Source organism: Mobula birostris, chromosome 14, assembly GCF_030028105.1.
Source record: "Mobula birostris isolate sMobBir1 chromosome 14, sMobBir1.hap1, whole genome shotgun sequence".
Lineage (NCBI taxonomy): Eukaryota > Metazoa > Chordata > Chondrichthyes > Myliobatiformes > Myliobatidae > Mobula > Mobula birostris.
Genome location: NC_092383.1, coordinates 74,819,543 through 74,846,700, shown reverse-complemented (window position 1 = coordinate 74,846,700; position 27,158 = coordinate 74,819,543). Strand labels below are relative to the sequence as shown.

General features: G+C 42.6%; 1 protein-coding gene across 5 annotated transcripts in view; it reads right to left on the bottom strand.

Annotated features, from left to right (window-relative positions):
• Positions 1-27,158, bottom strand: part of foxp4 (forkhead box P4) — a 465,538-nt gene that overhangs the window by 273,531 nt on the left and 164,849 nt on the right. For all 5 annotated transcript variants that reach the window (XM_072278682.1, XM_072278678.1, XM_072278679.1 and 2 more), the window contains exon 2: positions 17,969-18,152. In XM_072278682.1, the coding sequence (XP_072134783.1) occupies positions 17,969-18,142 (174 nt within the window). In that variant the 5' untranslated portion in view covers positions 18,143-18,152. The remainder of the gene's footprint in view (positions 1-17,968; positions 18,153-27,158) is intronic.

Here is a 27,158-nt window from a genome sequence, read left to right as displayed (position 1 = left end):
GCCGAGACTCCCAGTGCAGCACTGTGGGACCACAACACTACTGGTGCTCTTTCAAAGGGGATGTTAACTAAAGCTCTGCCTCCCCTCTCGAGTATGCATATAATAATGCACGTGTCACACTGAATAAAGATTAGCTTTATCTGTCACATGTACTTCAAAATATACAGTGACTGGGAGATCTTTTTGCTGAACACCTACGCTCTGTCCGCCAGAGAAATCAGAATCTCCCAGTGGCCACACATTTTAATTCCATGTCCCATTCCCATTCTGATATGTCTATCCACGACCTCCTCTACTGTAAAGATGAAGCCACACTCAGGTTGGAGGAACAACACCTTATATTCCGTCTGGGTAGCCTCCAACTTGATGGCATGAACATTGACTTCTCAAACTTCCGCTAATGCCCCACCTCCCCCTTGTACCCCATCCGTTATTTATTTGTATACACACATTCTTTTTCTCTCTCTCTTTTTTCTCCCTCTGTCCCTCTCACTATACCCCTTGCCCATCCTCTGGGCTTTCCCCCCTCCCCCTTTTCTTTCTCCCTGGGCCTCCTGTCCCATGATCCTCTCGTATTCCTTTTGCCAATCACCTGTCCAGCTCTTGGCTCCATCCCTCCCCCTCCTGTCTTCTGCTATTATTTCGGATCTCCCCCTGCCCCTCCCACTTTCAAATCTCTTACTGGCTCTTCTTTCAGTTAGCCCTGACGAAGGGTCTCGGCCTGAAACGTCAACTGTACCTCTTCCTAGAGATGCTGGCTGGCCGGCTGCGTTCACTAGTAACATTTATGTGTATCAGTGAAATGCATAGTTTTGTACTGATAACCAACACAGCCAGACGATGCACTTCAGGCAGCCCACAAGGATCTCCACACTTCTGGCACCAATATAGCATGCCCACAACTTACTAAGCGGTATGTCTTTGGAATGTGGGGGGAAACTGGAGCACCGGGAGAAAACCTACATGGTCTCGGGTAGAATGTACAATCTCCTTACAGTCAGTGGCGGGATTTGAACCCCAATTGCTGGCGCAGTCATGTGTCATGCTAACTGCTATCGCACCACCATGAAGGAGGGAAGACGAAATTCACCTCTTATCCTGCAGCCTGGCTAACACTGATCCCCCAAATAACAACACAAAAGGATATCTGTGCAAACCTCCTGCATGCAAATCGACTACTGTTCTCCCACAGTAATGACTACATGCAAAATGCATTTTGATGACTAGAAAGCACTTTGGACACCTTAAAGGCTCCTTCAGATGTTTTTGCAGACCCACATGGGCACTGCAATGGGAATACCCTCTCAGTTGTTGCACAAGGCCCAAAGCATTTCACAGCTGATGACTTGGAGTGCAAGTACCAATGATCAGGGCTGAGGGTGAGCTGAGTGTCAGTGTTATGTGGTAGGGTACAATTTGGAGATCAGAGCATTTGGAAATGTTGTGATTGGGTATTCGAGGGTGGGGCAGAGAGACTGGAGCATCAGGGGATTGAGGCTCAGAGGTGTGAAGGAGCTGGGTACCAGAAGGATGCAAGGTAAAAGGGCATCCCGTTGCAAATACTAGGCTGTTCCCTGTATGGTCGATGATGGAACAACTTTGTTTTAATTATCCCACAAAGCCCAGAGAGAAACCTTGCATAGGGAATGCCATCATCCCATGCTCCCAATGTAGAAATCATATATTTTTATGTTTTTTTATTTAGAGGTACAGTACAATAACAGACCCTTCTGCCCATTTTCACCCATGTGACCTATTAATCTACTAACCCGTATGTCTTTGGAATGTGGGAGGAAACCAGATCACCCGGAGGAAACTCACATTATCATGTGGAGAACGTACAAACTCCTGACAGATAATGGAGGGAACTGAAGCTGGGCGGCTGGCATTCTTAAAGTGATGTGCTAACCACTACACCACTGTGCCGCCACACGATCCGGCAGATCGTGTCCGTGGTGTAATGGTGACTCGTACTGGAAGCAGACGGTCAAATTTCCAGATGGACGATAAACAATTTCAATTGGTAGAGTACTGAAGAAGGATGCTATAACATCATGTTTCTTGGCCACTATACAAATGCAGGCCTTTCTCTACACACCTGCAATTTGCAATAAAAGGGGGAAAATCCATATCTATTCCGTCAGCAAAACTTTCACCTGTATAACAGGATCTTTATCCATCAGCACTCTTGTTTTCCTCCAATATTCATAATCTAAAGTTCACCTAAAGCCTTCCCAGTACCCCCCCACCACAACCCCCCCCCCCACCACCACTCTAGAGTGTTGCTTACTCAGACTGTCTCCAGGTTCAAACTTACTGTTTCCTTTCTCATCTTCCCTCCCAATCCCTGTTGCTTCCTACATCCATACAAGTATCTGAAATCTCTGAGCTCATGCAGTTCCTGGCTTTAGCATCTCCCCATTCCCTTTATTCCATCATTACCTCATATACTCTGGACCTTCCTCTTTAAACCTTTAACAATATCTCCTTGAGAGGCTTCTCCAAACTTTTGCTCATAAGATGTTCTATTATATTTCTTTGAATTAACGTGGAGCGTTTTGCCACATTACAGAGGTCTTGTTCATGCAGTTTTTTTCATTGATGTACTGAGGTCTGGGCGCCCAGGTTCAGTTCTGCTCTGTGTTTACCTAGTGTGTATCAGATACTAATGATTTGCTCGAACACAAAGTTAAGAACCAGTCCAAACAGATCACAAACATCTAAACTCAGGCCAAATGGGTGACATGTTAGCATAATGCTACTATGGTGCCAGCAACCCAGGCTCAAGTCCTTCCATTGCCTGTACAGAAATTGTACATTCTCCCCTTAACCAGTAGGTTTCCTCTGGGACTTCTAGTTTCCTCCCACATTCCAAAGGCACAAAGATTGGTAGGTAAGTAGGTCACGTGGGTGTAATTGGGCGGCACAAGCTCGTTGGACCAGAAGGGCCTGTTACAGTGCTGTATAGACATAACCCGAACTAACTTGACCATTGCCAGAAGGGTAATTGTCCTGAGGACCCCATGCTATACAACACAGGAGCACCCCAGCCATTACTGCAGGGAAGAAGAAACAATGCGTAAGATGTGGTTAGTGTGACCTGTCCAGTTTAACCTGCCCTGAATCCAAGGATTTACATTTCTCAGACGTGGCCCAGCCTGGAATCTGATGCGAATAGATTAATCTAATAGGTGCTCAAGTCAGTAGCCAGGATCTACCAGCTGGATAAATACATAGCACAATACAGGCCATTTGGCCCAACAGACTTCTTGTCACCCAGTTACCACAACTAACCCTACTCGCATATGATTCCTCACTCACTTCTTATTCAAAACAGAGAAAATTTACAAGGATGTTGCTGGGATTTGAGGACCTGAGGTAAAGTTTGAATAGGTTAGGACTTTTTCCCCTGGAATGTAGGAGAAGAAGGGAGATTTGATAGATGCAAACAAAATTACTAGAGGTATAGATAGGGTAAATGCAAGTTGGATTTATCTGCTGAGGTTGTGTGAGAATAGAACTGTTCTGGTAAAATACCTACAAGTTTGGACACAGCAACTTCTAAGGAGCCAACCAAAGGTGCTATTGCCATTTTAAAAACGTTTTTTTTTATGATCACCAGGACTTGCTGGACAGTAAGAACTTAAAGTAGTGCAGGTCCACCACATTAATGAGTTGCTCATTGGCAAAGAAACTGAAGGAGCTGGACTTGGTGAGGATTGTTCTGCTGCGTGTGACAGAGAGGTGTTGGAGTAGGTGCGCAAGAAGGCATGCAGTCTAACCGTGAGCAATTGTCTCAGTCACTTTTCCTGTGATCACAGGACCCTGTTAGACGTTGTTAATGTGGAATGCCGCAAGTCCGATTCATTGTTTTATTGGGACCTGTGTGGCCTCGGTCATAGCAGGTACTAGGCCTCAAGCCACAGCGTTGCCTGTTTGCAGCTGCCCCATAGAGAGGTTGAGTTGGAGTACTCCACCGGAGGGCCGGAGGCGGTGTGATGTGGCATGCATGCTGGAGTTGCTACTGCCCCCCACTGTTCACTTGGCAGAAAACAAGGTGTATTATGTTCGACTGCTGACTGCTGCAACATTCATGTACTCAGGGACTCGGACTTTTTTTTTGTGTGACTATTTTACTGCTGTCTTATATGTCCTGCTAATGGCTGCTGGTACTGTGTTTTGCACCTTGGCTGTGGACCAGGACTGTTTTGTCTGGCTGTGTTCCTAGGAGTTCATGTATGGTTGAATGACAATTAAACTTGAACTTGACCTAGAGGCCATAGGTTAAGGGTGAGAGGGGAAATATTTATGAGGAAAATGAGGGGGAACTTCTTCAATCAGAGGGTCATGTGAGTGTGGAACAAGATATCAGCAGTAGTGGCGGATTGGGGTTTGACTGCAATATTTTAGAGAAGTTTGGATAAGTACATGGATGGGAGGGGTATAGGGAGGGGGATATAGTCCAAGTGTGGGTCGATGGGAATAGGAAGAATAACGGTCCAGTATGGACCAGATGAGCTAAAGGGCCTATTTCTGTACTCTAAGACTTTATAGCTCTGAAACAAAAGGAGACAGTGGCTGAAAACTCTCCAGAAGGTCACGATGGCCTGGATCTTTACACTCTCTGGGGAGAGAGAGAGGAAACCAGGAAGGATGAGCAGAAAGAGGAGAAGCTCTTAATATTTACAAAAATACAAATCAATAAACAAGCCACTTCAAGCTCAAGTAGGCACTTGAGTTAAGTGGAAAGTCCCTGGAGTGGAGAACAATTTAAAGAGTTAGAACCAGTCTGAGACCTTTAGCAAGTATGGAATCCCTGTGTCTAATCTGAGTGATCCATTACCTGCACACAGCTGTTCCCAGCTGCTGAACCACTGTCTCCTGATCAGAAACATAATCAGCCATGAAAAGCCGGTAAACGTCTCTCTGTGGAGAGCTTTCTATATTCCTGTTCCTTCACAGAGCAGTGTATCAAAGTGTGACACACTGGATTGGCTCAAGGGATAAAATAGTATAAAATTCAGTCAGCAATTTGTGTATTATGAATTCCAAGATAAATAGTGGACACTTATTCATGGGTAGTAAACCCAAGGCGAAAGAAGCACAGTGCAGCCTGCTCTGAAAATTTAAATTCTTTGCATCTTTTGCCAACTCTTTCACATTCATTCAGACTTTGCACTGTGGTACAAAAAACAGTGTGTTCCTCTGCTCCATTACTCCAGTAAACATGTTGTTATTACATCCTCATGCATACATATTGTGCCTTTTGCATTGTGTAATATCCCAAGGGCCTACAGAACCTACAGTATAAAGAACCTATAGGACAAGCAACCATAGCTTAGCTGAGGAGATAGCATGTTGTTTAGTAGAGAAAGATAGGAGCATAATCAGGCCATTTGGCCCATCAAATCTGCTCTACAATTTCACCATGGCAAATCACCTGCCTTCTCCCCATAACCTTTGACACTCTTATCAAACAAGAACCTTTCAGTTTCTGCTTTAAATATACACAATGACTTGGCCTCCACAGCCACCTGTGGCAATTAAATTCCACAGTTTCACCACCATCAGGCTAAAGGAATTCATAGAGTCATAGAGAAGAACAGCACAGAAACAGGCCCTTTGGCCCATCCAGTCCATGCCAAAACCACTTAAACTGCCTACTCCCATCGATCTGGAGAATTCCTCCTCGTCTCTGTTCTAAAGGGACATCCTTCTACGCTGAGGCTCCCCTACGATAGAAAACATCCTCTTCACATCCACTCACCTCAGCATTCCTCTAGAAACAGGGGAAATGTAGTTTAGGAATGGATTTTGAGAAATTAATTGACAAAAATGATCACTAATGACAGAACCAAGAAACTTGCACAATGAGGCTAGGACTGGAGGAATACAGGAATCTTGAAGCATGAATGGCCCAGAGGAGGTTATAGGAGCAGAGGAGTGTGAGGCCATGGCAGGATCCATACATGAAGGTGAGACCAGCTCCCTAGGTTATACACTCAAACTTGAAGCACAGGCACTTAGTGGAAGTGCAGGGCCAAAGCAGCAAAGTTTCAATTGTGCTTCTGAGCATCTCTTGCAGAGGTTTGGTTCTGATTGTGTTGGAATCAGTCCAGTCCCAAAGCAGGATTGGACAAAACTTCCAGGGCACAGCTATTTCAAGTCAAAATATTCTGCAAAATAAATGCAAAGCAACACAGTTCAGCATCTTGGAACACTAAGAATAAATGGTCTTACACAGTACATTCACTGACAAGATACCATGGACCTGAGATAATGAGGGAGGGGATGGGTGGCTTGAAGCAGCAATATTTAGCTTGGAAAGGGATAAATCATTTTCATGTTATTCTGGGATTAGGAATTCTGTGTGATGGGAGGGGACGGGAAGTGATCTGGCAGATTGGAATTCAAAGCTTCAATTGCTCACTTGCCAGGTCAGGTTTATTTTGTGCTGGGCGTGTTACTCAATGAATGGACTCAATTTCAAAGTAGATTTTGCATATCAGGATTGTAGACCTGTTTATATGTATAGGCTGTGATCCACATTTCGCCTATTTCACATGTGCAGAAACGGTTCCTCGGCTTTTAATGAAGTACGCAGGCAAACTGAATGTATACTGCCAGCTACACCGGTGAGAAAAGAAAGCTTCCTGCGTGCATGCCTGAACTGTACATCATCCCTGAAGCAGTTAACAGAGTAGCCAGGGGTGGCCATTAATATGGATAGACTCTTGAGCACACAATCAAATGGGCACTCCTTGAAGTATCACAAACATGAGAAAATCTGCAGATGCTGGAAATCCAAAGCAACACACACAAAATACTGGAGGAGCTCAGCAGGTCAGGCAGCATCTATGGAAAAGAGCAAAGAGTGATGAAGGGCCTCGGTCCAAACTGTTGAATGTTTGCTCTTTTCCATAGGTGCTGCCTGGCCTGCTGTGTTCATCCAGCATTTTGTGTGTGACACCTTGAAACATGTTCCTCGCTGGGTGGTTGACTTTTTTTTTCCAATGCTTATTAGAACCATAGAACTTTACAGCACAGAAACAGGCCTTTTGGCCCTTCTTGGCTGTGCTGAACCATTTTTCTGCCTCGTCCCACTGACCTGCACCTGGACCATATCCCTCCATACACCTCTCATCCATGTACCTGTCCAAGTTTTTCTTAAATGTTAAAAGTGAGCCCGCATTTACCACTTCATCTGGCAGCTCATTCCACACTCCCACCACTCTCTGTGTGAAGAAGCCCCCTCTAATGTTCCCTTTAACCTTTTCCCCCTTCACCCTTAACCCATTTCCTGTTTTTTTCTCCCCCAGCCTCAGTGGAAAAAAGCCTACTTGCATTCACTCTATCTATACCCACCATAATTTTATATACCTCTATCAAATCTCCCCTCATTCTTCTACACTCCAGGGAATAAAGTCCTAACCTATTCAACCTCTATTCAGAGGGTTAAGAGTTCATTTCTCACTGTGGAAACTTGAGCCCGTAATCTTGGTCGGCACTCACAGAATGGTCCTGGCAGAGGTACAATCTTTCAGATGAGATAGAGACATAGAGCAATACAGCAAAGAAACAGGCCCTTTGGTCCATCTAGTCTATCCCGAACTGTTATTCAGCCTCGCCTCATTGACCCTCATCTGGACCATAGCCCTCGATATTCCTTCCATCTGTATGCTTAAACAAATTTACCTGGGGGTGGCATGGTGGGGTTAGCAAAGGCTTTACAGTGCCAGCGCCTTGTGCTTGATTCTCACTGCTGCCTGTTAGGAGTTTGTACATTCTGCCCGTGATCTCGTGGGTTTCCTCCAGGTGCTCTGGTTTCCGAAGGCATACTGGTTGGTAGGTTAATTGGTCATGGTAAATTGTCCTGTGATTAGGCTAGGATTAAATTGGGGGTTGCTGGACCCAGTGGCTTGAAGGGCCAGGAGGGCATATTCCACTCTGTATCTCAATAAATAAATGCTGTAATCAAACCCACATCCTTCACTTCCTCTGACAGCTCAGTCCACACTCGCATCACCCTCTGAGTGAAGAAGTTCCCTTTAAATATTTCACCTTTCACCCTTAACCTATGACCTCTAGTTCTAGTATTACCCAACCTCAGTGGAAAAAAGTCTGCTTGCATTTACCCTATCTATACCCCTCATAATTTTGCATAGGTCTATCAGATCTCCCCTCATTCTCCTGCACTCCAGGGAATAAAGTGCTAACCTATTCAACCTTTCCCTATAACTCATATCCTCAAGCCCCGGTAACATCCTTGTAAATTTTCTCTGTACCCTTTCAATCTTATCAATATCTTTAAGATGCTGAATGAAGGTGCTATTTGAGGGGGAGCAGGGGAATTCTACCTTGTGGAGACACAAATGACTACTGAGGCCAGAATCTGGAGCAACAAATAATCTGATGGAGGAAGTTAAACAGGTCAGACAACATCTGTAGGAGGAAAGGAAATGTTGGTGTTTCGAGTTAAAACCTTGCATCAGAACTTTATTAGTTTTAGTGAATATTAGTTCAAGTTAATATATATTGCCCAACTAATTTCACTAAATTAGATTGCTCGTTCAAAAATACTGTATTGGTAGTTGGTGCGGTATCCTCTGCTCATGAAATGTGTTAAAAAGTTTCAATTTCTGTAAACATGTGGCTTCAAACTGCTAGCTGCGTCCTAGTGCATCCAAGTACTGCTCAGCCCTTGTTATTTTGTATCGACTTGCATTGGCTCCAAGTTAAGCAAAGAGTGGATTTAAAATTCTTCAGTTTTGCCTCAAACTCCCGCATTGTTTCCCTCCTCCCCTTCTGCTTGATCTCATCCAGCCACTCCAAGAATATCTTCACCGTTCCAATTCCGGACTGTTGCATATCCATGAATTTTGTTGCAACACCACTGGAGGTAGCGCCTTCAGTGACCAAGGATCTAATTTGCAGGATGTTACCCCTAAGCATTTCTGCCTCCCTACCATTCTTTCCTTCTTTAAGAGACTCACTAAAACCTGCCCCATTGATGAATCTTTTGGTCACCAGCCCAAATATTTCCTTTTGGTATTCAGCATCAGCCTTGTAAGGAAACAAGTGATTTTTTTTTTGCTGCATAGAAAGTGCCATAAGACCACAAGACATAGGAGCAGAATTAAGCTATTCAGCCCATCGAATCTGATCCATCATTCCATCATGCCTGATTTATTATTCCTCCCAACCCAGTCTGCTGCCTTCTCCCTGTAGCCTTTGACATCCTCATTAATCAAGAACCTGTTAGCCTCCACTTTAAATATACTCAATGACTTGGCTTCCAAAGCCATACATGGCAATGCATTCCACAGATTCATCACCCTCCGGCTAAGAAATTTCTACTGATCTCAGTTCTAAAGTGACATCCTTGTATTCTGAGGCTATGCCCTCTAGTCCAAGACTCCCCTACTATAGGAAACATCCTCTCCAGTTGCACTCTATCTAGGCCTTTCAACATTCAATAGGTTTCAATGTGATCCCCCTCATTCTTCTACACTCCAGTAACTACATAACTGTGGAAGTTGTTGTTGTTGAATTTATTGCTCTTATGAATGCAAATATTCTTTTTCTAACGCTTGCTCAGTGCACTCACGACTTAAAATCTTGCTAAGATTCATAGCCCCTTTAAGAATGCCACAGTAAAGTGTTGACTGGAAAGTGAGGTCACATACTGCGGATTCCAATTGGGACTGTGGATTTCTGGAATTCCCGGCTCCTGTCAATTACCTACAAACAAAGGCACATTCAGAGATTTTTTTTCCCAGAAAGATGGAGAGTGGGGATGTTTATGTGAAATACTGTCAGGGTCAGAACCTCTGTACTGAACAAGCATGCCAACAGATCACAGTCTCTAGTGAGCTTCATTCTTATGGCCTTTTGTTTAAGAGTTACCAGCAGAATAGAGAAACCTGTCAGATCAAATCTCCACAGAGGTGGAGAGGAAATCTTACTGAACACTATGGTCCAAGGATAAGCTTGCTTAGATTTTTGGCAACTCTATGCACTTGTGCTCGAAAGGAAAGAGAGAGAAGAGACATATAACATCACACTGGATAGCTAATACCTTTTTAAAGGAACAACTTTCTTTCTTAACTAAGAGCTTTATACCGAGTGCTAAATCAAAGATTGCAGTACGAATACGAGGTGACTTTCCTTCCTTTACTCAGTTGAACAATGTCTCGGCACTGTGGAGAAAATGATCAAAAGCCCTTCTGAAAGTCAGAGGCGTTGCCTTCATGGATGTCACTAACATTTGGTAAGAGCCAGTGGCGTGAACAGGACACACACAAAATAGCCATGTATTGTTTCAAGCTCGTTCTCGTGCATCGCCTTCCAACTGATGTGATGGAAAAATCTGGTCCTACAGAGGGTAGATTTAGTAGCTGGACACTTTTACTCAGCATTTGTCTAAATCTGAGTACAAATTTCTTGTTATTGGCCAAGAACATTGAATATTGATCATTCCAGAACAGTTCAGGCCCTTTGGAATACAATATTGTGCTGACTATTTAACCGTACTCTAAGATCCATCTGACCCTTCACTCCCACATTCCCCTCTGTTTTTCTTTCATCCTTGTGCCTATTTAAGAGTGTCTTAAATGTCAGTAATGTATCTGCCTCCACCACCAACCTAGCACTCCAAGCACCCATCACTGTGTAAAAAAACTTATGCTTCTGCTCCAATCACCTTAAAATTATGTTCTCTCATATTAGCATTTCTGCCTTGGGAAGAAAACTCTGTTTATCCATGATCTATGCACTTTTATCATTTTGCAAACCACCATCAGTCAGCTCTCATCTTCCTCCTCTCCAAACAGAAAAGTCCAACCTCGCTCCGCCTACTTTCATCAAATGTTGAAGCAACAAATAATCTACAGGTGGAACTTAGTGTGTCAAGCAGCATCCGTGGGGCGATGGGGGGGAGGAGGAGGGGTAAGAGAAATTGCAAATTTTTCGGGTAGAATCCCTGCGTCACGACCTTTCTCCCTCAGATAGTCCTTGACCTGCTGAGTTCCTCCTCCAGCATATTGTCTATGCCTCCAGGTTCCAGCATCTGCAGTCTTTTGTTTCCTACTAGTTCCGCGTGAGGAAAACGCCCAGCTTACTCAAGCCCAAGGAAGTAGAAATCGGAAAGCTAAGGGTTATCATGGTTACCACTATGTAGCCAATCAAATCATGCTGTTTTGCTCATAAGGATACAGGAGAGATTGATTGTTTGACATTGCTCGGCTTTCAGAGGGTGCTCATATCTACAGATTTGACATTGCTCATATCTTTAGAGTCCAAGAGAGCTCATTTCTGACCTCCAGAGCAGCCTGGATTACTACAGTTCTCTCTGAGTTAACTGCTAATTCTGTCTTCCACCAGAAGCTAACTTGCTTCCAAATTCCACTGTAAATGTATCATAGGGCCACCTCTACATGCTTCGTCATGCTTAGAAGTCACCACTTGCTCATTAGAATGTGACAGCTCTTTCAAGGAGCTGGCACAAACACAATAGTCTCCATTTTGCTGTAAAATGCTGAGATTAGCAAGAGCTTGAGCTGTCACAAGGTGCACAGGAGATAAACGGAGTTCCTCATGCACAATGCGCCTTGAGCTGCACACGTGCGTGACACGATCTACAGGAATACAGAACAGTCTTATGCCAAACTTCATGGAACGTGGCAGAGCTCTAAATATGAGAGCGCACTGGGACTAACACTGATTCCTGGTGACAGGTGTGTAAGTCCATCCACACGGTGTAGAGGTGTGACACGCATTTTTTCACATGGCAGGCTAATTTCTGGTAATGCCTGCAGAAAGGCCTTTATGTGCTTTCCTCCGTGTGCTGCACTTCTGCAGAGTGCTTAATGCAATGTCTTAAACCAGTCCACGAATCGGACAGGCTATGGCTAATCTGTGAGTTAGAGGTGGAGGATCAGAAGCTGGGCTTGGAGTTGAAGCCAGGGGAGAGGAATACATCAGGGAACTGATTGTGCTTTGATGTGTTAGGGGTGAGTTTTGGAAGTTGAACTGACATCGGAGAAGGATAGGTGGTGTCAGGAACCAACCAGGACCTGTGATACATCTATGGAAGGAATTGCTGGAGAAAGTGGTTGAGACTGATACAATATCAATATTTAAAAGACATTTGGATAAGTACATGGATGGAGGGGTTTTAGAGGGATATGAGCCAAATGTGGGGATACGACATTAGCTTGTCGGGCACCATGCTCAGCCTGGACGAGTTGGGATGAAGGACCTCCTTTTGTGCTCATTGACTTAATAACAAGGAAGTCCGAATGGAGCCTGGGCAGGAATCATTGGGGAAAGTGCGCTGGTGATCATGGGATAGAAATTTGCTAAAGGCCTGTGGACTGAGTACGGGCAAGGAGAAAAAGGTGAATCAGTGGCAAGTAGTACTGCTGATTATGGTTATGGGGGAAGGAGCAAGGAGGTGGCTTTGGGACTGATAATATTTGATAATCAGTAGATGGGGATGTCAAATGAAGGCTTTCATTTAGTTGGGGTGGATGATACAGTACATTGGGCTTGAGGAGAACATATAAGAGTTATATCAAAGAGGACCCACTTGAGTTGGGTTGCCAGTGCAAGGCAGGGACCTGTTCAGAGAGGCCTCTTTGAAATTATTTCAGGATAACAGCAGCCTGTGGTTACTCAGGGAATACCCAATTAAAAACATATTCAGAACAATGTGACCTAATTTCATTGCCTTTGCTCTAAAGAAATCTTGGACTAGGAATGATGTCACTACATGAAAATCTCATAACTGGATCAAACAAGATTTGTGTTTGGTTGAATTTGCCACCTGGTCCAAAACTGCTCAGAAATTATTACAGTTCTTTCCATTCCAGAAGTAACTGGATTTCATCTGCATAATGCTGTCCAGACAGCAACTGAATTGTTAGACCAATGTCTTTGGTGGAAGTAAAAGTGGACAGTTATAAAATGAACTGTCATTCACTATCCATGAACTTACACCTTTTCACTGTCATTTCTATTACTATAGTGGGTGTATAGTCTGTCTTGCCAATTAACACCCATGTAGATTTTATGCTTGATTTGTGTACCCTGTCTCCAGAGGCAATTAATCAGAAGAAAATATTCAGCCCTCCTCACTGGAGCTGAATAGAGGATGGTTGAAGATTTGGATGGTTTATTCCACAGCTGAACTGTACTCTGTCTGACCTGGGAGTGTTTGATGCAGGAGTGTAGCGGAAGTGTGTGGTAGGACAGCGTAACAAGAATTTCACCCTGTGTTTAACCAATATTCCTTCAAGAGGACGACAGCCTTGTCAATTGGTTTGGAGGCTTGAGTGCCTCAATGACCTGGACAGCTATGTTGGCTGGAGACAGGGTCAGCCATGCCAAACAGGTGAAAGGATAGAGGCCAGACTAAAAGTCGTCCACCCGTCCTCCAGGATTGGAGATTCAGCTCAGGGCTAACAACCCCGAATGTTGAAACAAAACTATTACAGAAACAGCAATGAAGAATCCTTCTCCATCTGAGGGTGATGGTAATCCCGAGTCTCCACCCGGGATTTGGGTGACTGACAGTAGTGAAAACCAACAGGAAGGTACTGACATGATGAACGAAGCCCTGAACACAGCCAGAGATGGAGGACCTTCATTGTTGCCCGAAACGCCAGAGACATACTGGGCAGGAAGTAAGCAAGTTTGATCAATACCGTTGCTGTCCTGGTTGTATTTAAAAGGACAACTTAGAGCAAGCTTGACTCTCTGCCAGACTCAATCTGAGGAGTGCTTGATGAATGTTGAGGGAGTGGGGGAGTGTTGCAGGTTGATCTGATGGATCTCTGCATCATCTGTTCATCTATCCTTGGACCTGGTGAAGCCAGATATTCACAGGTGCATGCAGAAGACCATCGAGTAATCTGTCTAGACATTTGCTTTCATGTGTAGGTGTTTCTGGAGAGGATACACGTTGTGTCCATCAGTCCATTGGAAACCTTGTTGGTTCAGAACATACCACAAAGATTGGAGATCATCTTGGACATCAAGGATAAACTTTTAAGTTAAAAAGAAGACAGATAGAAGAAAAGCACAAAACCTAGTTCTGGGATAATAATTAAAATAATCTATGGGATAGGACATGAATTTGTATTGTAGAGGCCTAAGGACTCTTTGATGGGTTGTGTGCAGTGATCTTTACTTGGCAATTATCTGATTTATGAGAGAAAGAACGGAGATGAGTTTTATTTTGAAGAGTTAATTTTTTTCATCATCAGAATAATCACAAAAATAATCACCAGACTGTTTCTATAAGCCTCAAGGATATGAAGCAACACTTTATTTGATGCTTTACGTTAGACAGTGCAATTGCCTGTGTGTACCCTATGCATCTCTACGTCTGTGTTACCTATTACTCCACTTTAATTGTGGTCAAATAAATAATGTCATGAGATGGTCATTTGACTGTTGTGAAGAAATGCAAAAACAAACTGATTGTTGCTGAGTATTACAATCCATGATTATATCACCACATTCCAGCACAGTAAAAAAGCAGCCAGCTGTTTAAATAATAATTGCTCATCCTCCACTGTCACAATTTGCACACTGATCTATTCAGATTTCAATTCCCCCCAGACTATTGGAATAAAAGAGCCAACAAGAGCAAAATATTGAGTAAATACTTGGCCAACATCTTGGCCCTCAGTCAAGGTGACCTTTCAATGTGTTGGGCTCAAGTCTCAGAGGTCCTGGAGGTTAAATGGGAAAAATGATAATAGGGCTTTCACTTCTGTTAGTCAAATAGTTCACCTCAAGTAATCATTTGATTTCACTTTATGTCCCAAAGGTTGATGCCACAGGATCTAATGCTACTCCTACAACAATAACAACTTGAATTTATTTAGTACCTTCCACACTGAACAATCTTCCAAGGACCATTGCCTGCTTCTCTATTATTCACTTGCAAAGAACAAACAATGGGGAAAAAATCCGACCATCATTTCTTTAGAATTTTACTTCAAAGTTGAATGTAAGGTAGAAAATTATACAGGAAAGCTGTGGTTCAATCTCCTACATGGCATTTTGGAAAAAGTCACGTATATAAAGAAAATGGTGCATTTATAGATGTGCTCTTGTGAAGGAGATGTTAAACTATTGCTTCATCTGCTCTTGCAGGTGGATAAGCACATTGCCCGACCCTGGTTTGGGTGACAACAGGGCAGTTTATTGCAGTATTCCATTTTGTACTAGAATATCGAATAAACTATTGATCAACAGCAAAGATCAGATTATCTGATCGTCATCTCATGAGACCTGAGGGATTTTGCTATGAGGAGTTTGGCTACTGTGTTTCCTGCAATACATATGTGCCTGCACTTCATTGGTCCACTAGTACCTGGGGCATTCAGGGCTCATGACAAATGCCAATGAACAAAACATTTTTTTGGCCATCCTTTTGTTGCTCCCCAGAACTAAGTGGGTCAACTTTATGAAATAATAGTCTCTGGTTTCTTAAGGTTGTAATAGCTGGGGGTGGTAATGGAGATAAGCTCCCACTAAGTATTAAATGCTCCCAGTGGCGTGCGCCTCAAATAGCCTCTGACAACCAAGTCCAGCTCCTGGCGTTCACATGTGGCTTAGCTATTAACCCTGGCAGAACCACTTCTAGTGACAGGAGAAGGGGCAAAGGCTGGTTACCGGTGCCTTAAAACCAGTTGCTTCAGGCAGATGGGGCTCATCAGCCGTGGTTGGCAGCTCATCCAGCAGAAAGAAAACACTGATCTCAAACCGCTGCTGCCTTGCGGCTATACCCACTCATGGGGAAGGCTTTGGGAGTAAACCTCAAGGGAAAGATCTGGATCTGGAGTCCCTATGTTGAGTTGGCTGAATGGCAATTCCTGCAACGCTGCTGGTGCCAAACTACATTGCCCTCCACCGTTCCTTTGCATTTATCAGATGTGTGGAGAGGAGGAGCTTGCTACATGGTCAACAGCTTGCTTTCCATATCATAACTGCCTCAGTTTACATATCTGGACAGCTACAACAGCTAAGGTGCTTGGAAGTAGGTACAGGGAAGATGTCAAGGGTAAGTTTTTTTACGCAGAGAGTGGTGAGTGTGTGGAATGGGCTGCTGGTGACGGGGGTGGAGGTGGAAACGATAGGGTCTTTTAAGAGACTCCTGGATAGCACATGGAACTAAGAAAAGTAGAGGGCTGTGGGTAACCCTAGGTAATTTCTAAAGTAAGTACATGTTTGGCAGAGCGTCGTGGGCCGAAGGGCCTGTATTGTGCAGTAGGTTTTCTGTGTTTTCTATGTTTCTGTCCATGTTTGGCCCCGATTGACAGTGACCTCACTCACTCACTCAGTGTCTGCCGCATCAGTTTGCAATAGGTCTCCTACTTTCACTTAACATACTAGGTCAAAGTCTTCGGAAATGGAAAAGAATCCTCATTAATAGGAAATGGGATCAGATAGTTACTACCACTGATTTACAGATGGTGTCTTCAGTGATGATATTCTTCTATCATAGACTGCAACAAAAAAACAGAGAGAAGAAGGAACCACTCTAATATATCTCTGTTCATTTAGACATGTCGGAACAGATCTGAGTGTTCAGCTCAGAAGACTTGATCCTGGCTGCAGTTCAAGGTAAATAGGAGGAAATGTAGGAGTCTAGAGTTTGTGTTTGAGTGAAATATAAACTTTAACAAATTTCACTGATCTTAATCTTGGGTATCATCCAATCACACCTACAGGAAGGAAGATTCTGACGGTTGGAAAGGCAAGATGAGGGATGAGTGAACATTTTCAGAGTTAAATCATGCAGAATTGAAAAAAAAGGTATTATTAACATGCTGTACGTCACACACAGTTCATTTACAACCTCTATTTAAAGACAACACAGGTTCTGTCCGTGCACTTTCCAATCAGAAACCATAAGAAATAGCAGAAGGATTCAGCGATATGGACCGCTAAGCTAACTCCAATATTTAATACCATCAATAAACCTTTGCAACAGCTGCCCTTTCCTACTTTGGATCCAAGTACCTTGATTCCATTAATATCCAAGGATATGTCGACCTCATCATAATTAATGGCTGAGCATCCACAGCCTTCTACGGTTGAGAACTTCAAAGATTCTCAGGACTCTGCAGAAGATACTTCTCATTGCTGTCCAAGATGCCTTAGGACAAGACAAAGATTCCCTAGTTTTACATTCTCCAGCTAGGGATTAACATTTACTCTGCCAGGCCTCTAAAACTTTCATATACTTTATCGACAACAGCTCTCATTCTTCAGACTCCTTTGAGGATAGGTCCCTTCTAAACTGGATACCACTGAAAACAAAATAGCCCTTGTTTTAAGCGATCCAAACTATAAGGAACATATTCCTTCTAAAATTCTCCTTCAGTCATTTTGTTAGCTTTTTCCAGGTTCCTTTTCAACTTGAGTCTGTTTGAAAAATATTGCCTCATTCGCCCCAAGCTAGTGGGACTTGGGCATGGAGCCAGGCAGACTGACAGAGCAATACTCTCCACCCTCTGCTGACTGGAAGATCGCTGTCAACAGTGGAGTCAGGGCATTTCTCATAGGTTTAGTCTAAAACCCAATGGATGTAAAACTATTGAGATTTCTTCATTCCTTTTATCAGTATCCTTGCCTAAAAGGAGAAAAGTGGCAGGGTGTTGGAGGAAGGGATAAACATTGCAGGAATGCTTGGGTCTCTGTTTCATTATTTTTAAACCCTTTTGCAGCCACCCTGCCAAAGTTGTGTGAGCTCCCAGCAGAGGGTCATAATTGCAGGCTTGTAAACACTTCATGAAGTGATGCCATGCAAGAGAGCAGGTCTGTCACTGTACATATCCCCCTAGCGCAGATTGTGTCTCGCCTCAGGAGTCCAGGTCATTTTCCCATCAACCACAGCTCATTAGTTGATCATATTACATGCAAATTAACAAGAAAGAACAACAAAACCTACCTGAACTTGCTGCTGTTGCAAATGCAACAGGTCCACAGGGCTCACTTCACCATTTGCATCCCCATTCGAACTACCTTCTCGACCTCCACCGTCTGACTGGCTGCTTAAACTACTAACTCCGTTCTGATTGGCTGAAGTGCTTCGTATTGCCTCTGATGCAGACTCCACCATCATGGCTTAAAACCTAAAAGGGGATCACAGTAAAAAAGAAATATTTAATCAACTTTCCCCGTTTGCACTTCAGTACATTCACAATGCATGCAAGTTAAAATTTTATAGATATACAAATCATAGTATCTTATAGCATAGTAAAGTTGTCCTTCACCCATTAAAACAGGGGTTCCCAACCTTTTTTATGCCATGGACCCCTACCATTAACCAAGCGGGTTGCGGACCCCTGGTTGGGAACCCCTGCATTAAAAGAACTGCCTAGCCGATCTCAATCCTTAGCTCTTTCCCCATAACCCTTCAAGTATTTAAAAGTTACTATGGAAACCCTTTCCCACAATATATTTCACATCTGAAAAACCTACAGTGTAAATTAAATTCTATTCATTTTCTTCTCTATTCTAACACTGTAATCTGAAAACTGGGTTCTATGGTCTCTTCCCGCTCTTCCAGAGGAAGCTGTTACTGTTAATTGTGGGAAACACCAACATTAAGTCTTTTTTGAAACTTCTCTGCTTAAAGGAGAAGAACCCAGGGTTCTCCAGGTTCTTCAGCTACATGAGGAGGAATTTCTTCAATCAGTGTGTGGTGAATCAGTGGAATTCCTTGCCCCAGGCAGCTGTGGAGGCCTAGTCTGTGTGTATATTTAGGCAGAAGTTGAAAGATTCTTTATTGGTCAGGGTATTAAGGGACTCAGTTTCACCTTCACTTGCCCTTTGATTGATTGTGATGATTGTCCCAGTTTGACTTCCAGCTCATCCTGAATTAAGTGCATTTATAGTAGTTCAACTCATGGAAACTGAACTCTTTCAGACTCAGGCTGAACTACAGAGGACGGGGAGGAGGTCTGGCCCCTGCACATGTAACGCATCGGTCCACCGGCGTGGGGGCATGCCCTGGTGCTTGTGAACCTGATTCCCGGCTTTGGGTAAAGAGCCCCACTGCCTTGTAGGCAGCCTCAGGAGAGACGAAGGCTACGGGTGTAAACCTAGACAGTAAATCCTGAGTGGAGCCCCTAAGGCGGCTGGATGTCACTGAATGCGGAAGGAGAAGATGGCAGTGCGACGCAGCACGCGCGGCCTCTCCGGTGATGAACATCCGTTATCTGTCACCGTGCACAATTCTGATTTGATGGAGACGGACGTGAGAGCACGGAGGAACATCTGGTGCAACTTCTGAAATGCCTGTTCATTGCCGCCACTACTGTGTGATCCGAAATCTCTGGAGGGGAAGGCCCCGAATGCTTGGCGGCCGGGGCCAGGATCAAAGCGCTCAGCAGAGATGGTGCTCGGTGTCGGAGGGCTGGTTGGAGGCTCAAAGTTTTCGGACGGACTCAGAGTCGGACTGTGGTCGTGTGCTTCCAGGATGCTGCATCGGCAAGTTTATGCACTGGAGGTTCACGGTAGAGAGAGTTTTTCTTCCTTCTACCGTCTGCGTGAGGTGTTGGGGCTATCGGGACTTTGAGACTTTTTTTTAACCGTGCCCCTGGTCTGCTCTTACCAAATTACGGTACTGCTTTGCACTGTTGTATCTATATGTTATAATTATGTGGTTTTTGTCAGTTTTAATCTTGGGCTGTCTTGTGTTTCTGTGATATCATACTGGAGGAAAATTGTATCATTTCTTAATGCATGCATTTCTAAATGACAATAAACGAGGACTGAGTGTCCTCATAATCTAATCTAATCTAATCTAATGTCCTTCCAGCAGCTCCTGCAGCCAAGCTGGTGCCAAACGTATTGCATCATAAACTTTCCTTTGGACCATACTGGTGAGGTTGAGAGGGGTATCTTGATGACTGGGTATCTCAGGATCTCCATACCTTCCGCCCAGGCTTGTGATGGTGATCTTCATCCCCCATTGTCCTTCGAGACAGATGGATGTCAACCAACCAGTAGTTTAGTAAAGTTCTCAGGGGAATGAGAGCATACTTTAAAGAAATATATACAATTATAAAAGGGATAGATAAGTAAAAGGCAGGATAGTTGTTTCTACTGGTAAGTGTGACTAGAAGGGGGCATAGCTTCAAGATTTGGAGGAGTAGATTTAAGATGGAGATGAGGTAAAACTGCTTTAGCCAGATAATGGTCAAATTCTCTGCCCAGGGAAGCAGTAGAGGCTACCTTGTTAAATATATTTAAGACAGTTAGATAGCAAAAGAATCTTATATGGGGAAAAGGCAAGTAGGTGGACCCGAGTCCACCGCTAGATCAACTACGATCTTACTGAATGGTGGAGCAGTCTTGATGGGCAAGATGGCTGACTTCTCCATGTGTTTCTTGTATTTATTATGTTTCAGCACTATCTGTGCTGCTACCAGTTTGTGCCTATGAATGATTATCGTTGGAATCTAGAGTCTGATTGCCGTCAACCAAATACAAATGTTAAGCATGCCAGAAAGTGAATAAGCAAGGTAATGACCTGGTCATTGCCCACTCCTGGCCTGCTTGCCTTGATTTTACATTTGAAGAACATCCTGAGTTGGAGATGGAGTGGATAAAGAACACTGGTCCTTGTACCTGCGATGTACTCAAAATTGTCAGGTGGAAAATGAGCATTGGAAGATTGGCAAAGAAAGAGATTCATTCTTAGCAGAAATCATTTCTGTTCTCTCCTCACTTTTTGATCATACTGGATTATATTGAAGTAAATCCATTTTCAAGTGGTAGTAACCTTCCTAATTCTTTATACTGCCCATGGCAACAGCTCTCCAGATTAATGTAACAGAGTAGTTTTCCACCTGGTCACAAGGTATGCTTCTTGGGAGCATGTATGCTCAGCACACAATTTTGTGTGCTCTCCCAGAGAATGAGAATCAGCATCACTCCTGGAAAAACCCAGCAACAAGACCCCAGCCTGTTCACAAGTACACCCCACACTTTGAGCACTGGCCTTTGATTCTCTGGGATTTGAAGGCTGATGTCCAGATGCCCTCTCAGTAAAATGCAGGCAAAAGAAAATATATCAGGGAATTAAAAAATGAGATTTTTATTTAAAATCACAAAATGATGGAGGAACTGAGCAAGCAGAGTGGAATAAACAGTTGACGTTTCTGACTGAGACACCTCATTGGCACTGGAAATGAAGGGTGAAGGGGAAGGACTACATTGAGGCGGGGAAGGGTGAAGTCAGGTGAGGGGAAAGGTGGTTGGGTGGAAGGTGTTGTAAAAAACTAGGAGGGGATAGATGAAAGATGTAAAGGGCTGAAGAAGAAGGAATCTAAAGGAAAGGACTGTGGAGCATGGAAGTAAGAGGAGGAGGAGAGCAATCAGGGGAAGAAGGGAAGGGGTAAGAGGGTAAACAGAATAAAGCCAGCAAATCAGGCTCCATATATGCTCTTTGACTTGTTGAGTTCAAAGAGCATTTTGTGTGTGTTACTCAAGATTTCCAGCATCTGCAGGATCTTGTGATTTTATTACACTTCAACACTTCAGTTGTACTGGAAAGTGTATGGCATAGAAAAAAAGGTTATATTGCTGATAAAGCAGCATTATCCAACTGAGCAAGGCTCACTATCTGATTTGTATGTCTCGGGATCACACCTTGAAGATCAACACGAGAACTGCGTTAAGTTTTCAAAGACACAGGCCAGACAAACAACAGCAATACATATTTGGCTGCCACAGAGCAGAGAGAAGATGCAGGGGGAGTGCATGACAGTAGGGAGATCCAACATGTCAGGGGAGCAGGGAATCGGCCACGAGAAGCTCCCCCAGGAGGCGATCGGAGTCTAACAGCCTTGGGTAGAGTTCAGATCTACTAACTAGCCTCAGTGGCTCAGCATTGGGTCAACAAAGATAACTTTATGGCTTTTCTTCAGACTTTCAAAGAATTTCTGTTTAATTACATTAGTGAGAGGTGTTGTGTTATTGAATTATTGTGATACGGGGGTGGAGTAATTCTATTTCTGGAATGGGATTGCAAGTTAAGTCTAACTAGAAATAGGCAGCATAGAACATGTCAAAAGGATAAGCAAATTCCTTTCTCTAATACCTCCTCATTTCTTCATTGCCACAGAGTAGTTGGGAGCAAAGGTTTGTTATTTAGCTGTGATCTGGTAATTTATGGGTTACTTGTATGTGATCCCAGATTTGTGGCATGCGAGAAATGTTTGCCCGCCATAAATCCAAGGGATTTCTCAACTTTTGAACTTTTCAGCCTCTGGGAGCTGACAGGTTAATTACAGATGTAGATGTCCCCTTAAAGTGAAGGGTTGCCTTTGATAAATGCCAACTCTAACAGCACTGCATTAGTCTAGTTGCTTGATCAGGATCCTGCCACAATGCCACTCACTAAAACCAACTAATTTCCATCAGTAAATCCCATTTGTTTTGTTTGACTGTTGAAATGTGCCTGCAGTTGCTGTATTGCATCTACTACTGGAGTGTTGTCATGTTGTGCACTAGATGCTGGGAAAGATTTGGACACCTACATAGGTTAGTTGGGCTGAATGCTTTGATTCCATCATCGACTAATAAGGAGCATAATTTCTTAATCCTTCAAAGAACTGATGTAACCCTCAATTCTATCCTCAGAATCCTACTATATAAACAAATTATCTTGCTTGGACTTCCTTTCCCAGTCGCAGAAGTTACCAGGCGAATTCAATTCCTTAACCATTGAATTGTCTGGTCACTTATCTTTCTTTATGAAAACTTACAGTCTATGAATTTTCTAACAGATTTGTTACGTTACAGCGTTTCCAAAGCAATGATTTCCTTTAAAGTTGTTTCAAATGACCTGAGGATCGAAAACCACTATGTAAAGTGAGTTATATGGATGTATAATATGTATTGTATAAAGGTTGCTAATTAATTCCCCTAAACATAAAATAGAGTCTGGGAGGACAGTTTAAAACTTAAAACCAACCTAATATCTATTCCATGGATGATATAATCTTTCGAACCATATGAATGTTTGTTACTTTCAGAACAAAAGTGTACACTTTTCAATCTGTACACCTGACTTCCAGCTCATTGTTAAAATAGCTTCCCAGAGGAGGTGCAGATGGATGTGGCTGACTTACGGTAAAGAATCAAGGCACCACAGTTAAATCGAGGCTGATAAACGTTCAGTGCTGCAGTGACCTGTAGGAGTAAGGTTGCTAACTCTGACTAGAGGAATTCCTGGAGATTTCACAACCTGACCTTCTACCCCTACTGCCCTGACATCACAATCCTCGCCATTCGTCACCCATTATGAAATCAAGGCATACAATGACCAAGTCGTTTGGCCCATTGTACCTGTCCCTGGCTCTTTGATCGAGCAAATCAATTAATCTCACCCCCCTACTTGTTTCTCATAGTTGTGTAAACTGTTTCCTTTCAAATGTTTGATCCATTCCCCATTAAAACTTATAACTGAAGTGACTTCCATTCCTTATCAGTATATACCAGGTAACAAAAAATCATTACATATTATACATATAAAGGATATCACCTCACACTCTACAGTTAATTGTCATGCATTGGAAAATATTTCCTTCTTATTTATAGTTACCTTTCTGTTAAAAAAGGAGTTCACAGCACACTGTGCAATTATAGTTTATTATGCATAGCAATGTATACACCTCTCTATATTCAAGGAACTATGTTCTCAGTGTAACCCATTGTTCAACAGACAATGTACAGTACTTGTATTTAAACAGCTCAATGTGCATGGTAAAAGCAGCAATTGTATAAACCCTGTGCAGTAAATGACTCTTCATATTGCTAACACTAACTTGTATTTATTTATTTAGTGATACAGTGTGGAGAAGGCCCTTCCAGACTTTCCAGCCATGCCACCTCTGCAACCATAACAACCCCGATACTCAACGCCAATAAATGGCACAAACCCCTACTGCAATCGTTTTTAATTTAGTCTTCTTACACCAGTAACAAAATTAGGAACCACTTTTGCTAAATGAGAGATGGAGAAACAGTAATTATTGTGAAACTATATACGTGTATTTTTGGAATAAGTTAGTGAGAGAAAGCATTGACCTGATTTTATAATGTGAAGTCTGAGTGGAAAACACATTAATAAAAGTATTACAATAAATGACAGATCAATTCCATATCAACATTGTGGCAATAAATAGAAAGTGGAAACCATTATAAAACAATAAATTAGTGAGCGAAGTGAGATAAATAGTGGGTCAGTGTGCAAGTGTGAAAGGATAAGTTAGGCAGAACAAGGACGAAAAAGAGAAGATGAATAAGTGAGAGAGAGAAGGGAGGGAAGGTAAGAGATTACAAGAGAACATGGCTGAATCTGGATACAGAGCAACAGTGAGAAAAAAAATTGAAGAGAAAAAACATTTGGGGTGGTTATTGTGGTGGGCAGAGGGAGAGAAAGCTGACAAGAAATTAAATTGCACAGCACAGTTTTGTTTTCAGTGTTACACACCTAAAAAAAGAGAGTAATTTCTTTTCTGGAATGAAATGCTAAAACAAACATTTCCTAATTATCTTTTATCATCCTCAGAGCTTGACAGGGCATTTCATGTGTTGTCGTTTTTCAACTTTAATGTAGTTTCTGTGTCGGGAAGACATCATTCCCTGTGCAACAATCCCTTTGCAACATTGTAATTGGATCACATTATCTCAAGATCAACCATTGGTGGTCACTGCAGATCAATCTTGACTCCTTAGCATAGTACCCACTGGACTGTAATACATACCAGTTAAGTTAATTACTTTAATCTTCAGCCCTCCACAAACCCCTTTTCTGCACTTCACCACACCTACCTCACAATATGCACCAACTCCTTTTTGCCCCCTTCCCCCTTGACCCTATAATTGTTTGAGGACAGGCCCTCATTCCCTAATATGTTGCCTCAAGCTGCTATCCATCCACCTTTGCAGGCCCCATTTCCAAATTCCTGATCTATTTCACCCCCAGACCAAGATATTCACCTTATCTTCCATCTTGCTGTATCCATTTCTACAACCATGCCATCCTAATCCCCAAATTTAACCTCAGCTACAAATTCAACCTGGAAAATGGGCAATGTTAGTTGTACAGGAAGTCTACAACTTTGGACATAACTCTAGTCCGCACATCGGATATTGGATTGGATAGGCATAACATGGATCATTTTAGGTTCAGTGAGTACTTTGGGGCAGAGTGGCTTAGAATGAAATGGCAGCGAAACAGGGCCAATATGACGAGAGATGATATCACCCAGCAGTCTGTTTATCTTTGGAATTTTGTTCTCCAGTGCATTACAGACATTCAATCTACAAATATATTCAGGGGAGAGATCAATTGGTGTTTGGGGACTAAAGGAATCCAAGGGAAAAGGGGCTGGGGAAAGTGGAATCAAGGTAAGTGCTCAAATATCTCCTTAATAAATATCACACCAACGTTAAAAGGTCATCTGATCCAACCTTGCTCCTGTTCCATACACTCTTGTGTTCTTGGAAAGAGCGCAAGAAGAACAATACAAGCAAGCATTGAGAGACAGAGAGATACACTAACAGTCAGAACTACAAGAAACCCATCATAAAAGCTGCCTTTCACTGACCCCAAGCGAGGTGGCACTGGATTAAGACAATACCTTCTCTGTTGTTTATCCAGAACTGGTGCTTCAAGTGTCAGAGGAGAAAACATACTCTTCAGCATACAACTGATCAGCACTTAAAACTAAAATATCGTCTCTCTGACCATGGGCCTCCTGCCAGCGATATTAAACACGAGCAGTATGCACAAAATGCTGGAGGAACTCAGCAAGTCAGGCAGCACCTATCCATGATTTCCAGTTGCTGAGCCTTAGTGAATGACAACATGAAATGCTGGAATGGCAAGTCATATATCCAGCAAATGGCTGTGGCATCGACAAGATAGAATTGCCCGAGCTGCAGAAAGAAGCCGATTGGGACCCAAGGAAAAAAAAAGATTGAACTTCCAGTCTCACATTTATAAAACACTTCAAAATTCTGAATTAAAAAGAAGAATCTTTAGGATCAAATAATTCATTAATATATTCTGGGACAATTCTTTCAAAGTAGGCTTGGTTCTGTTCCAAATGCACTAAAGGGTTTTCTGCATATTTTCAAATCCATTATCTTCAGCCGATTTCATTATGCTATCATGCACACATCACTTTCAGTGTTGAAGTCTGACAGAAAACAAAAGACAGCAATTGTACCTACTGGATCCTGTACATAATGAATGATAATGCCAGTCATTAGGGTATTTCAATTCCTAATAGTCATTTGATATTTTTCGAGATCTCTCATTGGCAAAATCTCTTCCACCATGTGTACTGGGTAGATGGCCAGTAATGATTATAAAGGCCAAGATTTTCTTCAGGGATAAATTCTCATCCAGAATTTTATTCCCTTAAAATGAAACCTATTAAAATGCTAGAACTGAAAAATATATTGAAATAAATATGTCTTTTAATTGTGCCAATTAATTCCATTGTTCCATGCAGTCAAATGGGGAATCACACTGACAGAGTGAGAGATTGAAAGTAAAGTATGTGCATAGAGTAAAAGATTATGAAAGAATAAAGGTGTAGTATTTCAAGTTTTTGTGCTGTCAGAAGATTGTACCAAAAGTGTGCTTGGAATTGAATTGATTCAATTGCAGTTCAAAGTTTTGATAAAATTAATTTCCATACTCATAAATGTAAATTCTTCAATGAACTAATGCAAATAGAAAATTGGACATAATAGTTTAATTATTTTCATTAAAAATGTGCCTTAATGTATTTAAGAGAGATAACCTGGTGCAGATCTTTAATAAAGCGGCAAAAGAATTTATTTTGCTTATCCAATCCAGTTTTGATGAAAATTGAATACATGCCTGAACATCACTGCAGGAATTTTCAATTGCACATATTCTGTCTGCAGAACACTCAAGCAGAATCAAACTTGCTCATCCGACTATGAAGTCTGATTTTGCACAACATAAAGGGAATCTACTTGAGCGAGTCCCAGCCTGCTCTGGGAATCCACCTGAGAAAGTTCCCTTTTATAGAAAGTTCTTATCTCGCTCTTTTTCAGGTCACACAAGCCAATGACCCTCACCT